The 15451-nt window shown below is 37.1% G+C and overlaps 1 protein-coding gene across 2 annotated transcripts; it reads right to left on the reverse strand.

Annotated features, from left to right (window-relative positions):
* Positions 1-1219: 1219 nt before the first annotated feature.
* Positions 1220-6471, reverse strand: LOC130988749 (probable WRKY transcription factor 4). Of its 2 annotated transcripts, none has more exons than XM_057912693.1 (4): positions 5718-6471; positions 3829-4505; positions 3576-3734; positions 1220-1713 (listed from the first exon to the last, which is right to left on the reverse strand). In XM_057912693.1, the coding sequence occupies exons 1-4, from the start codon at positions 6156-6158 to the stop codon at positions 1440-1442; spliced, it is 1551 nt and encodes a 516-aa protein (XP_057768676.1). In that variant the 5' UTR covers positions 6159-6471; the 3' UTR covers positions 1220-1439. The 2 variants fall into 2 exon arrangements, with proteins under 2 accessions (XP_057768676.1, XP_057768677.1); XM_057912694.1 differs by having other exon boundaries at positions 1220-1687; positions 5718-6433.
* Between the last annotated feature and the right edge of the window lie 8980 nt (positions 6472-15451).

A 15451-nucleotide genomic window follows, 5' to 3' on the forward strand; every position in this document is an offset into this window, starting at 1 on the left:
CCCCTCCGCTGCCTTCCTCCACCACACCAGATCCGTATAAAATGTCTAGGGTTTTTTAAATCTTCATCACCATCTGAAAATCGCAAAGGCTAGAGGAGAGAGAAAATCTGCACTCCGGCGAAAATGGTGACCTACAGAGACGGAAAACCTTCTTTCCGGCGTGCTCGACCACCAACTGAGAGAGAGAGGGGTTCGGGCTCAAAACGAACCCCCAACTAAACGACATCGTTTTGATTCACCACCGGCGACACCATGCCACTTTTCAGATCACTTAAAAGGTGCCACGTCAGCACTCAGTTTGGGGATTCTTAAAAGTCATGAAAAAATTGTTTAACACATTAAATTTAAGGAATTTTTTATTAAAAAAAAATCATGGCAAGTTTGAAAATTGACCCAAAGTTCATGGTTTTTGGAGTAACTAACCCTTATAATAAACAATTACATGTATAAATAAGTGAAATGTCAATATTGACTTAAATAAGGAAAATAATGAGTATAGCTTTCGAATATTGAATCAAAATAAATTTCACAAACCTTTGGAAGAAAATCTTCTTATACTAACTCTCAAAAGCAAAGTAATAAAGTTGAAAAACAAAATAACATGAAAAATTTCATATAATCGGACTATTTTCAGGCCAGCCCTATAAACCTCTGGCCATTTTTAAGCCAACCCTATCGAGTTGTCGAGCTATTTGGGCTAAAATTTTATCAAACTGAAAATTTTCAATCTTAATCCTCTCGCGTTGTTTATCTATTCAGGTCAATCCATAAATTTCGTGTTGAATTGCCAACTCTAGATAAAAGATCTCAAGTTCAAGTCAATCGTGATATGGATTTAATCGGTATTTTGATATGGTATCAAAATAAGAATAAAAAATAGAAGTCGATCAGAAAATATGACAGATATATCCAAACCAAAAGAACAGAAAATATAGAAATGAAAACCCATTTGAAACATAAAAATTTAAGCCTAACAAAAGATTTTAGGATTTGGACACCAGTTAATCAATGAATGAACCCAATTAGCAGGTGCAAACCAAGAATATACAGAATAAGATCAACCATTGTGGAAGAATAGTAATCTTTCTCTGTGCATTTTTCCCTATGGTTCACAAGGAATAGCATAAAAAGAAATGAGGGAAAAAATGTTTACATTCACACACGCGCGCACACAGAATAACAGCTGATATATACTATTATTGACAGAATAACACCGTAGTTAATTAAACCCTCACAATCCAATATTATTGACATTTATCACATTCTTGTTTAATATTGAACACAAGTACAAAATTACAAGCCACATACAACTATTAACTTTTATGTATCTTACAGTATAGGGGAAGATTTGGTCTTGCTGCATCGCGACTCTTCTTTCGTCATCCTACTAAACAGGGTTGAAGATGATGCAAAAGCTACATATAGTCGTGCTGGGCATATCACGCTGCGATTTGTTCTTCTTTGAGCTGTAAAGTTGTTGGTATTTGGTCTTTGTTCCCATAACCAATTTCCGAAATGTCCTTTGATACCGCCGCCACCTTCTGTGTTTTCGGATGCTGAGTCGCTGCTCCATGGCTGCTGCCATGCTTCCCTATCGGGATGTCATGATTATGCTTGCCCTCGTACGTCGTAATCACTGATTTTGGATCTGCTGAAGCCCTCTCCACATGTTTACGTACATTACACCCTGCATACGTACATCTGTAGTAACTCCTGCACACACAACTATGTTTTACTTCTAGACTATGACATACTTAACCATCAATAGAACACAGGGTGTTTGATAGGCAAATAATTTGATGGATCCAACAATTTTGAGCTTATTTGATCATGTAATCCTTTGAAGAGCATTTGGTTTGGTGGATGAGATAATAAGATTGATGGAATATACTATTAAGATTGGATTATTTAAATTTGTGTTTGGATTGATTGATTATAGTGTAGGATAAGTTGAAGAATACCAAGATTACCCTTTCGATCCATTTTCCTTCAATTTGCAAACACATACTACTACTACTACTACTACTACTACTATATTATTATTATTATTATTATTATTATTATTAATTTTTATTTTATTTTTGATAAATTATCAATTAAACAAAGAAATTTAAAGACCGCGCACCGAAGACCTTTGGCAATATTAACCACTCTACCGACCCTTGATGAACCCAAACAAAGTGTTTTGCTATAAACATGTAAAGATATGTGAATGTTTTATTCTTTTATTCTCCCTCCATCCACAAAAAGTATGATATTTTCACTATTTTGGTTTGTCCACAATAAGTGTGGTTTTTCGATTTTGGTACACATATTTTATATTTTCAACCTTATTCACACTCAATATTTACAAAAAATCATCTTATAAACCATTTATTAATTGTCTAACAAATCAATTTTGATGGATTCTCTTTCTCCACTTTATATGCATCCTGGATTATTTATTAAAACTCGTGCCTCCAAATCACACCACACTTTTCGTAGACAGAGTGAGTATTAAATTTCATAGATATCATTCCATAGAACAGGAAAAAGGGAATATCACCCAAATTTCCAATCTATTCAATAAAAATCCAAACCATGCATAATTACTTCATGTAAAGTTGTAAACACACAAAGCAAAACAGGGGACAGAAATATCAATCGGCAAATGAAATTGCAAAAATTAAATAATTCAGAAAATAAAAAAAACAAATTCAAGCCCTCACAGAATTGAAATTCAAAGAAAAAAATCATAAAACTCGAAATCTGCAGCTGCAAACTCCTACCAACCAACTACCCATAAAAGGACAAAAAAAATATATCAAAATTGACAAATTCATAATTAAGAAATCGGTGAAATCAGAAAAAAGTTAAACCGACTTTTTATTCTCTTGCTAACGCCAGCACACACCCAGTGGATAATGATATTGCAACTCCAAAATTACATCAACACTCCAATAATAATTTTGTTGAGGCTATTTTGAAATTTTGAATTATAGATTGGAATATTGGATGGTGATGATTAAATAATAAACTCAACTCCGGGGTGATAAATAATCATCCAATTGGATTATTAGAGTCCGGGCCGAATCATGCAAACCAAACATTTGATTAAATTGAATTATTTTATCAATCATATTCCATCACTCAAACCAAATGCCACCTAAATATACTCATCATATGTATTGTCAATCAAATCTAGGTGATCTGTTTTAAAAAGTGAAAGGCCAACATGCCCTAAAGTTCTCATTCAGACATCAATGCAGTAAGGGGGCGCTTACTTTGAGTGTTATGATAGATTGACAAAATATAGGATTGAGTATTTCAAGGATAAGATGTTCAAACAAGCTCAAAATTATGCAATACATTAAAGTAAATGATAGATTAGCTTCGATTATCTTTATCTATCCATCCTACCACAAAAAGTAAACGCCCCCTAAGATTCCAGATTACAGTGAAGAGCTTCAAAGTTTGTCAATGCTCAGTGCATGTTCGTTTCCCAGTTCTTTAATTTGTTTAAAGAATCAAGGTGACTGGAATTTTTTTTATGAGAGCAAGCACATAATATTTTTCCAAATTAATTACCAGTTTACCTTGGATGAGGATTCCCCTTTACCACTTTCTGCCCGTATTTTCTCCATTTGTACCCATCATCTAGAAGATCAACTTCACTTCTCGTCTGCAAGACAATTTTCGAGTCTGGAACTGCTTGATGCGACGAAGCTGGTACAGATTGACCAATATCCAGGATTCTGCAACTCCAAGGAAGTGTGTTTTCTTTAGATGATATGATATGATAGATAGGGATAGGGAAAAAACAAGAATAGGGGAAGACATTATTTTTACCTTCTTTTGGCAGCTGGTTCATCAGCATCACCCTCATCTACTACTATTGCAGCCTCTTTAACATCTTTTTTATGATTAGCAACTGCATAAGGATCAAATGACTGCTGAGAAGTTGTGGCAAAATTTTGGTTCTCATTTAACCTTTCAGTTTCGGTCTGATCCTCAGAAGCGAGAACAGAATTGGCCTGGGAGTTTGTTGATGTATCCAAAACAGAACTATCTTTTTCCCTTTTAGTGGGTTTAGGAGGATCGTGGTTGTGCTGCCCTTTATACGTAATCTCAGATATATGGCCATTTAAAGATCGTTCGACCTTCTTCTTGACAGGACAATTTGGATGGGTACATTTGTAGTAGCTTCTAGGGCATTCACTTGCCTTGACATGCTTCTGCCCGTATTTTCTCCAGTTGTAACCATCATTTGCCGGTTTATCACCAGCAGCGGCTTTACTAGATTGGGAAACTTCAGCCAGCTCTTTCTTTGTATTCTCAAGATGAAGAGGCGAAGGATTTTTCTGCTGTGTCAGAGCTTCCGTCTTTGCTGAGGAAGAATGGTTTACTATGGCCTCTGCAGATGAAGAATGCTGAAATTCTTCTTGCATATGCATGATAGAGTGAGACAATGCCGCCTGAGCAGTAACGTGTGCCAGGGCTTGCTGGTGGGACATACCGAAGGGGCTCTGCGTGAAATTAAAGAAGCCATTACTCGTAGCATCCAGATTGCAAAACTAGATACCACTGTACCGACAAAATATTTTACCCATCAAACTTACTACAATCAAGAGAGAATGATATTGATTCTTAACATTACCTATATTAGGACATAACTTGAATGACATCAAAAATACCTGTGCAGCCTATTCTTATACATGACAAACAAAAACCACAAGTATTATCATGAATGCATATCCATAGATCAATAAATTCCCCCCAAATGACAACAAACTATCGAAATATTCAGCTCTAGATCTATAGGCACAATCAAATGGGCAAGTTGGCTAAAACAAGAGTCACAATTGCAATAGCAATAGCACAAGCAAGAAACATGAACTCAAATTTCCAGACAAAACTGATCACAACAGTACTAGAGTTTGAATTAGATCGTGAATAGCGTGCTGGGGAAATTCACACTATACGCCTCCTTGAGCATATGGCGTTTAGGGTGCCTCACATTTTACGTGAAGGGAACTATGTAGCTAATAAGATGGCAGCGCCTAAGATGGTTGGTGGACTCGAGCTCATCAAGATATTGTAGGGGCATTTACTTTGCATGATTAGTATTTTTATCATCAAGAGTAGGATTTCTCTAGTCTCACTCTTTCAGTGGGATAACAATCAAGCAAAACTAGCTTAAATGACAAAAATAATCAAGGACCTTGGGATATCTGGGATATCCCGAAGTTTCAATCCATCAAAGTAAACAAGGGATTAGCCTTACTATTTTTATCTATCAAGGCTAATCCTTCAAAGTAAACGCTCCCTTAGTTCGGCAGGACTACCTGTCTATTATTTTTTCACTAGTATTGTAACTTAGACGAATACTCTTCTTCCTTTGGTTTTGGCCGGAACGGATTAAATGATGCTTGGCCCTATGTTTTTGGCTTGTGGGCTCTATCATTTAGCTAATTTTGTTTGATTCACATCCCATGTATAAGGTAGGATTGGAAAATCATAATAATTACCATAAAAATACTATATCGTGAATGTTATCAATCGAGAAAAGTAAACGTGCCCAAGAGTTTCAGGTGTTTTATTGCTTTTTCTGTTCTTTTTCTTAATGAAATTTCATTTCATTTCATTTCATTCTAGGGCTTAAATTCACACCCAAACCCAAAATTCAGAAACAATTATATGCATCAATCAGAATTGCAAGAGCTAAATTCGACGGATACCTGAAGCGGCGACATTAATCCCGACGGACTAAGCCCAGGCGGCACCATGAACAGAGGACTCATACCCATACTCTCCACCTGCAGCTGCGGCGGCGGCGGTACCACCAAATTCACAGGTCTATCCCACTTCCGCCCAACTCCGGCCTCACTATTACTCCCAGCATCACAAATACTCTTTTCTTTCCCATCCTTCCAGGAATCATAGGCGGAGGGAAACCCCGGCTTTGCGGCGAGCGGCGACGCCATGGCTCCGGCCAAGAGCTGAGAGAAGGAGAACGGGCTCTGCTCCGGGAAGAAGCTAGACACCAGGGTCATCGGCCCCGGGCTGAACCCAGGGCCCGACCCGTTTGCGTAGAGGAAGCCCACCGAGCCACGTGGCGGCACCTGTATCGTCGGCTTGGCTCGCGAACTCGGCTGCGCGTCTCCCACTGTTTGAGCCATTTCTGTGGAATAATGCTACTGGACAGAATTCCAAGAAGATAAAGATTAAAGAATTCAATTCGAAAATAAAGAAACAATTTTTCGAATTTTGCGAGGTTAATTGCACTGCAAAGATAGTGGAATTTTCGCCACTTTGTTGGATTGGGATGATGCAAATTTTATTACTACAAGGAATCGGAATTTATGTCATCAAAGTGACTTACGTCTCCCCATGTCTGTAATCTGAATTTTCAAAAAACCGATTTTTTTCTAATATTTATTGTTTTTTCAAAAAAACATTATATTTATTGTTTTACAGTGCATTTATTTAAGTACTCCATTTCGTTTTCGTAAGTGAAAGGAAACATTATTACATTACCTACTGGACATTAGACCATGTTTATCGGCGTACTTTTTCCAAAGTCGTCGAACGTCACATTAAAAAAATTTAAAAAATGAAAATAATGGAAAAGTAATGGTCGATCGGATGAAATATGAATCAGGGTGCTCTCCCTTTCTCTATAGAAACACCGAAGTAGTCATCTTCTGTCTCCTAGTATGTAATTTCAATTCTTGAACTAATGCTCAAATCACAAAAAGTATAAATTTCTCAATTAAAAAAAATTGTAGAAAATTCTTACTTTCTTAGTTAGAAAACTTTACTTTATTAGTTAGAAAACTTATACTCCCTTCGTTCCGCCAAAGATGAGACATTTCTTTTCGGCGCGAAAATTAAGAAGGTAATATTTAGTTACTTAAATATATTTATAAATATATGATTAAGTAGTTATTTAAATAGTTAGTGATTTTAAATTAGTTTTAAGTATAAAATCTAAATATTTCAGGTCCCACAATACATTTATTCATCCAATCTTTTACAATTGAAAATGAAGAAGGTCAGAGGCAGCGGCGCCTTCGCCATCACCAAGGAAGGAGGCGGCAGCATGTGGGTGGCGTCGTCGTCGGCGAGAATCAAGGAGGGAGTTTGGGGATTTGGGGATTTAGCAACAGGCGGGGGAGATGAGGGTAGATGGAGGGTCGTCTGGTCGGTGAATCGTGATTTCGTCGTGGAAGAGTGTGGATTGGGGATTTAGGGCTTCGATTGGCGGTGACTCTTTTGCCGTTTAGAGTTGGAGCAAGAGAGGTCGGAGACGAGGAGAGTCCGACCGAACAAAGGGAAGAAGAGAGATTTGCGGCCTGGGCTCTAGACGGTGGCGGTCTCACCGTTGTTGCTCGGAGACGAAGGGAACCCATAGGATGAGGGTTAGGCGAGGACGATAGAGATAAAGGAGATAGAGGGTAGTCAGCGGTTCTTCACCGAAGATGAATCGCGGCGGCACGATTTAGTGAGGAAGAGGGAGGTGGTGGTGGCAGCTTGTCGTCGTTGAACCACTGGAGATTCGAATTGAAGAAGGGGCGCCACCCTGTGTGGTTGTTGGCTGAAGAAGAAAGGGGTTTGGGTGACGACGGTGTGTGAGAGAGAGAGTTAAGAGTTGAGAGAAAGAGCAAGAGTTGAGAGGTGTGATGATTAAGGAAAAATAAGGGGTGCAATTAGTTGTGTTAATTAATATTTTAAATTGCCTAAATTTTGCCAAAAAAGGAAACGCATCAACTTTGTTGGGACGGCACAAAAAGGAATACGCACCAACTTCGGTGGGACGGAGGGAGTATAATATTCCATCTGTCCTATTGGTAATAGCTCACTTTTATTTTTCGTCTGTTTCATTGATAATAACTTGTTCCAAAAAAGGAAATACATTCTCTCATAAAAAGTTGTGGGCTCCACCACTTTCTATCACTTTTGCCATTAAATCACTTTCCTTCTTAATAATCGTGTCGAACAGTAATGAGTCATTATCAATGGAACGGAGTGAATAATATACAAGAAAACAAGGTTTGTCTATGTGGCACTACATAATCTCACAATTTCAAAATCTCTGAATTCTCCTTTATTTACAATTATTCTCTATTTTATATTTTCTTAAATATAAATTATAATTAAGAAGATGGCATATTCTAATTAATATTAATGCTTATTAATCAATCAATTAATAAAGACGTTACAAAAGCATAAAACAATCAATATTTTTTATTATTTATAAATGTTTACATATAATTCTAATTGTGATATGATGTTGAAATAGAAATTTTATTAAAAATGAATAAAAAATGCCCGACAAGAAAAAACAAAATAAGAGAAAGCACCCGCAAGAAACTATGGGTAACCGAAAAACAAACAAACCAAGACTAGGAGAATGATTTTAGAGTGTCTTCCCCATCAAAAGAATCTTCGTCATCCAACATATTTCCCCATCTTTTAGAAACCACGTCCGACATAGCTCGAGCTGCGTCGGAATACAAGTGGACCACAAAATTATGCAGAATCGCGCCTTCGGACTTAGCATGTTGCACTTTATTGAAGAACTCCACCGGCGATGGGATGTCCAGAACGGCGCCCTGCAACGCGGCACCAGCAGCACGACCAGCTGCTTTTTAAAAATCCGAAGACATACCATTCTTGATTATACGCTGGAGCCAATGCTTGATAGAAGAATTAGAAACCTTCCCCTTCGTGGTAGCCCCCTTCGGACGCCCTCGGCCGCGAGTTATGGGGGGATCCTCCATCGTCGCCTTTCCTAGCATCACAACCAAAGCTAGATCTGGACTGACAGTAACAATTTGTGTATCAAAAACAGTAGTTGTATCCGCCAATTGTCGGGTTGGAGAAGCAATAGCAACAACTTGAATCGGAGAATAACTAAGAGAGGACCGACTCCCCTCAGGATTGTCCGTGTGATCCTCTACTCCAAGGATAGCAAACGCATTGGAAATAGAGACTCCAACAGTTGGTGTGGTGTTCGATCCATCGTGTTTGGGCTGAACCCCAACGTTGTTATAGCCTTCAGAAACAGAAGCGTGGTGAGTCCCCTCAGGGAGTTTTGGAACCTGACGCCATAAATCAACAGAACCTCCCCTAGATTTCCTGTTTTCCCCCTAATGCCGCCAGACTTCTGACCTTGTTCCCCTGGATTGTTGGCTGGGGAAGAGGGTTCCATTTCAGAGTTCTTCCTGCAGTCATCAGTAGCGTGGCTAATAGAAGAGCAAAGACAATAGAAATATGGCAAATTCTCATAACCAAATTCAATCTCAAATATTTCCCCATCACATTTCACATCCAAAAACTCAGGAATCTCTAAAGCAACATTCATTTTCACAAGCACTCTAGCAAAAACAGAGCCTCTAGCAGAAATACCATCAATAATGATAGGAGTACCAACTTGCCTAGCAATGCCAGTGAGAACCTCGCGATGCCAGTACTCATGCGGAAGGTTAAAAATACGAAGCCAAACCTGAGCTGAAAATGTGGTAACTTTGTTGGGACTGAAGTTGGGCACCCAAGCCTGAAGATGAAGAATTCCAGTACTCAAACGCCAAGAAGCTTTAGAGAAAGCAGTCGCTTGATCCTCTTAAGAGGAAAACTTTAAGGTGAAATAACATTTGCCAAGAGGAATAACCTCCCAAGGGAGAGAAGGCTTCCATAATCTGTCTAGTTCAGAGTGAAGGTCTCCGGCAAATCTCGGTGTATCTCATTTACGAAGGAACAGACTTCCATGCAGGGCGTATTGAAACGAACGAATCTGCCTCTGATAAAAGGCTGGGGATAGAGTTAGGCTTGGGCGATCATCTTCCACCGTTGGCTTGAGAACTATATAATCATGAGCAGGAATATCGGCGGGGCGACCCGCCTTAGATTTGAGAGTGTCTGCAAAAGAAGTTACCGTCGGTTTAGCTTTGCTTGGCGGCGGACCACGCCTAGCATTCGTATCAGGCGACTCCAAATTTCACCCTTTCGTCGTGCTAGGGTTTTCCACAGCCCTCGGCTGCTGGTGATCAGCATGCAGCGGCATGGGGTGCAAGACCATCGCCAAAGGCTCCACAGGCTTCGAAAGAACCTGTTGGGTTGACGACATGGCAACCCTAGCGGCATGGGGTGCTAATTGTGATATGATGCTATTAAATAATTTGTGCATGTTAATTGTAATAGAAATTAGTAAATATTAAAATCTAGTAAATTCACGAAAATGAAAATAAAAATAATACTCCCTCCGTCCTATTACAAATGTCTCACTTTTCATAATGGGATGTCTCATTAGAAATGTCTCATTCATTTTTTAGCAACATATTCTCTCTCTATACCTAATATTTAAATAATTTTCATCAACCCACTTTATCTACTAATTACACATTTTTTATTTTTCGTGTCCAAAAGTAATGGGACATTTGTAATGGACGTATGAAGTAACTATTAATAAATATTATATATATATATATATATATATATGTGTGTGTGTGTGTGTGTGTGTGTTTTATTGTGATGCTAATTTATTCATGATGTTGAGAAATGAAATGATAGATCTAACCCTTATGTTTTGATGATACCAAAACCACTGAAAGGCACACTCTAGCTGAAGTGGTGTTAATACTCTTAATTGTTTGAGTTTCTTGAACAGCTAGACTGGACATTGAATGCAATAATAACTGAAGATGTAAGCTCAACTGAAGACTTGCTCGACTGAAGGCTATGCACAAGTCTAGAACACACTAAGAGATGCAGACTCAACTGAAAGCTCCCAACTGAAGGAAACTGTATCAGAAGCAATTGAGGAATCTACGAGTCATGGCATTCGCCTCAACTGAAGAAGGGAAGGCCACGTGGATAACCTCCAAGACATGTTGCAGAAGTCAGAAGCATTGACTTTAAAAGATGGAATTTCCTCTCTTGTGTAAATGCCTGCAGCATCCGTACCAAAGGACAAGAAGACCATTTCTCCATCCATCAAAGAGAAATGAAGACAGAGAACCTGAGCAGATTAAGACGTTATCTCACAACGGCAGGATTTGAAGAAGAGATCTCCACCAACGGATCTATTCTTTATAGCTGTCTATAAATAGCTCAGGAGGACACCCCAAGAAGTGGGGGAAAAGAGAGAGAGAGAAAATCCGATTCAATCATCAATGTAAAAGCTACATTGAAAGATCAATTCGAGCTCAACCTTCACAAGCATTGAATCGAAGAAGAGAGTAAATAGAGATCATACAATCAGAATGACTGATTACAAGAACTCTCTTGAAAATGTATTACAATGTTATATTAATATGAAATAGTTTATTTAATTTGATGTTTATATTAAGTAATATTTTAATAATTCTAAACATTTACTATCACTAAAATCGAAAAGTGGTACCATAAAAAATTATTTATTTTGAAAATCTCATTTATTTGTCAAACTTAATACATGTGATATTCTAAATTATTTATGATTTACAATTAGAATAAAAAGGCTAGAGTTCAACTACTCAAACTCCGTCTAGATTATATAAATACATGTACCCGTCATAAACCATTTAAAAGTGATTTTACTATTAATTCTAATCTCAAACATGTGTATTATACACGCTGTTTACTTGAACCTATTTGAATTTATAAAAATATATTGTTACACTAATTGATTATCTGTCACAATAACAAATCGACATTACAAAGTAAATATTAATATAAATAAACTAAATAACAAAATTAAGATTTAAAAAGTAAAAAAAGAATATCTAATCATATCGATTAATGTTTGAACCAATTTACAATTTATAAACCCATACCAATCTCAAATATAATTAAAAAATAATTTTACAACTTGTTCTCAACCCGAACTCGTATAATAATACCCAGTTATTACCCATGCTCATTTATAATCGTTTTTCTAATTTAGATTCAAATTTAAGATTGTGAATATTATTGAAACATAAAAATTGTAACATATGTTTAAAGTAAATTATAATACTCCCTCCGTCCCACCGAAAGTGGTGCGTATACCTTTTTGGGTTGTCCCACCGAAAGTGGTGCATTTCCTTTTTTGGTAATAATTTTACACTACAAACAATGTGGCCCCACACACATTTACACACCTTTACACTACAATTTTATTCTCCTTAAATCTCGTGCCCAAAAGAAGTGCACCACTTCCAATGGGACGGAGGGAGTATTAGAAACCATATACTTTTTGAATAATTATATTGATTTTATTTCACCAAGTCTTAGAATTTCATGAATCAAATATTACATGTATATATAATATTTACAAATACAATAAAATTTATATTGTGTAAAAAATGAGAGAGATGAGAGATGAGAGAAAAATATTTAATTTTAAAACTTCGGGCTTGTATGAATTTCTTAGTTTAAATCTATTATTTACATGCTCTTGACACGATCTTTAATTTGATATGTATATTGAATATTTTTTTAGAAACAAAAAAGATAAAAATGAGAATAAAAAAAAGTAAACAGAAATAAAGAAAGTATGATAATTATTAAAAAAAATTCTATGTTTAGTTTGAGATTTCTATACTGAAGAGAATTTCCTGTTTAAATTTATGTTAAAGTCTCTACAATTGCAGAGATTTAAAATAAAAATCTCTTATGAAGCCACGTTGGACCTAAAATTAAGGGGAGACAAGGAATCTCAAACCGTATTATATAATGATTGAATTCGGAGAACCTTTTTTTTCCTATATTAATATAAATACATATTACGGCTTTTGTCTCTCGTTTGATTCAAGTAAAGAAATGGAAAGGGGATGTAATCAAATAATGGAAAGGAATGGTAACAAAAACTATTACTTTTATTGAGTGTTTGGTTTAACAATGAAAATGAATCACTAATAAGGAATTCCCTTTCTTTTGCTTTCCCTCTATTTTGAGGGGTAACAAATTGGGTGATTGAGATACCTCAAGTAAGGGTAATGGTTAACTCATTACCCAAATCAAACAACAAGTAATGGATTCAATTAATTGAATCCATTTCCATCCTCCAAAATGTCTAACCAAACGTGGGCTAATAGTTTAATGCTTCAAAACGCAGTTGATGTTAAGTAATGCTATTATATTTTCAAAATAACTAGATTTGTACATCGTGTAGTTATAGTCAAAATTAATTAATATACATATATAATTAAATTGGAGAAAAAATAAATATGACACAAAAATTTTAAATTATTTAATTTTGTACAATATTTATGGTTATACCACAAAAATTAGAAGGTCATGGATCTGAAGAAAAAAAAATGTGTAATTTCAGAATTCTTAAAGCATTTTGGATTTATAGACAATTAATTCAAAATAGAATGGTACACTAACAAAATAAAAGCTTTAATATTTTATAAAATCAATTTTCAAAAATTAAAATTTACAAATTGACTGAATAATCATAATGTATTACGAAAAGTCTATAGTTATATATATATATATATATATATATATATATAATATTTTAATCAGTAACACATAAATGATAGTATGTTAATTTAATCTAACACTAAATATGTTATTTGCAAAAGATTCATTATTGTTTTAATAGAATCAACCAATTATAAGACCATACATAAATATATAATATAATATTGAACTATGTCAATTATTACTACCTATAATTACAAAATTTTTAATTTTTTATAGCTAATATATATATATATATATATATAAATATATGTATGTATGTATAAATTTTAAAGAGGCGAAATTTAAAGTGCCCATTCTCTTATGCAAAATTTGAAAAATGCCCTCTCTTACTATGTAAAGCACTCCATGCCCTAAATGTGTGAACTGCCGAAAATGCTCATAGATTGTGATGGATGTGCATTGTTTTCCGCAAAAGGTCTTACACATCTATGACAAAAGTTGTTAAAGTGTAAGAAAAACATCAATGTCATGAATTAAAGATTGAAATCGGTCAAATTATTGTTGGAACAAGTGAAAGACTGACACAAAAAATAATATTTATTTATTTTTGAATTAAAATCGAAGGTTATTATTAAAATGCGATTTTATTAAAAAAGGAAAAAAGAAAAAACCTAGAAAACCCTTGAAAGCACAAGAAAAGCAGACTAAGGGCCGAGCCTCATTAAAACCTTTTTGCAGAAAACCCAGTGGGAAAAACCGCAAAAAGGAAAAAGAGTACCCGTCTAAAAGACAAAAACGGAAAAGGGAGAGAGCGGAAGGGAAAGTTTCCAGAACTCCGGCCTAACCATCGTCCCCAAACAAACCCGGCTCTCCACCCAAGAAAACAAAACAAAGGCCAAAGGCCGGTTAGACGCCGTCGCCTAAAAGCCAACAAAAAACAAACACAAAACAAAAAAACCAAGAAACACAGCCGGTTAGACGCCGTCGCCGTGAAACCAACCAAAAAACCCATACCACACAGCGGAGCTACACGGCCGGTTAGATGCCGTCGCCGTGAGCTCACAAAGAGGCAGCGCCTTACCGAAAAGCAAGACCGAAAAGGCCGGTTATATGCCGTCGCCTTGGTCTCACAAGGAGAGAACGCACCATACCAAAAAGAGCTACACGGCCGGTTATATGCCGTCGCCATGAACTCATGGAACGGAAGCACGCTATCCAACAAGTAGTAGCCATACGGCCGGTTAGATGCCGTCGCCGCTGGCTTACAAGAAGGTAACGCGCCACCATCCCAAAGGACTCCATATCTGCGAAGGAGGGAGACGGAGTCACCATTGCCGCATTGAGCAGCAACCCAGCAGACCGCAGCTCGGCAGAAATCGTGGAACAGCACGGACTCCAGCCAAGCATCACAACAACGATCAGCAGCAGCCATGACAACTCTGGGCGAGAAGCTCATGACAGCACAAAAAACCTCCAAACGACCGGAACAAACTCCAGTTCAACGCAACCCGCGCAGAATAAGACTTGAGGCGAACCGCGCAATGCGTCGCCAAATCCAAGTTTGCCGCCAATCCGAAACAGAGCTCCAAAAACGGGCAAGCAGCAACCGCCCAGAGCAGACGCCAAGTGCTCGACGAAAGGCCCCCATCACAATCGCCGAACACCAGCAGGCAAAACAGCAGATCCAGAAGACCATCGCCACCCAACCTCAAGGAGAAAAGCCCAAAGCTCGCCAAAAACAAAAAAGTTGACCTCACCAAACTAGCGAGGTCAAAGATCTGCTCCATTAAAGTGACAAAAACAGTGGAAATGCTCACGGAAAACGCACCTCTCTCGCCATAAAGACCAAAAAGGCTTCTCAGAAAATTCACCACCTGTTTGTTAAAAGTTCTGCTCCACTTGTTTATCAAAAAACCGAGAACAACGAACACCATCTGTTTGCTAAAAGGCCTGCTCCAGTTTCTCATCAAAATACCAAACATCCAGCAACGCTCGGCAAGAAAGGAAACAAAGGCCCCTTTTTCCGAGTCACACGCCCGCCAGAAGTGCTACAAAACACTGAACCAAAACCCAAATT

The sequence above is a fragment of the Salvia miltiorrhiza genome, chromosome 6 (assembly GCF_028751815.1).
Source record: "Salvia miltiorrhiza cultivar Shanhuang (shh) chromosome 6, IMPLAD_Smil_shh, whole genome shotgun sequence".
Lineage (NCBI taxonomy): Eukaryota > Viridiplantae > Streptophyta > Magnoliopsida > Lamiales > Lamiaceae > Salvia > Salvia miltiorrhiza.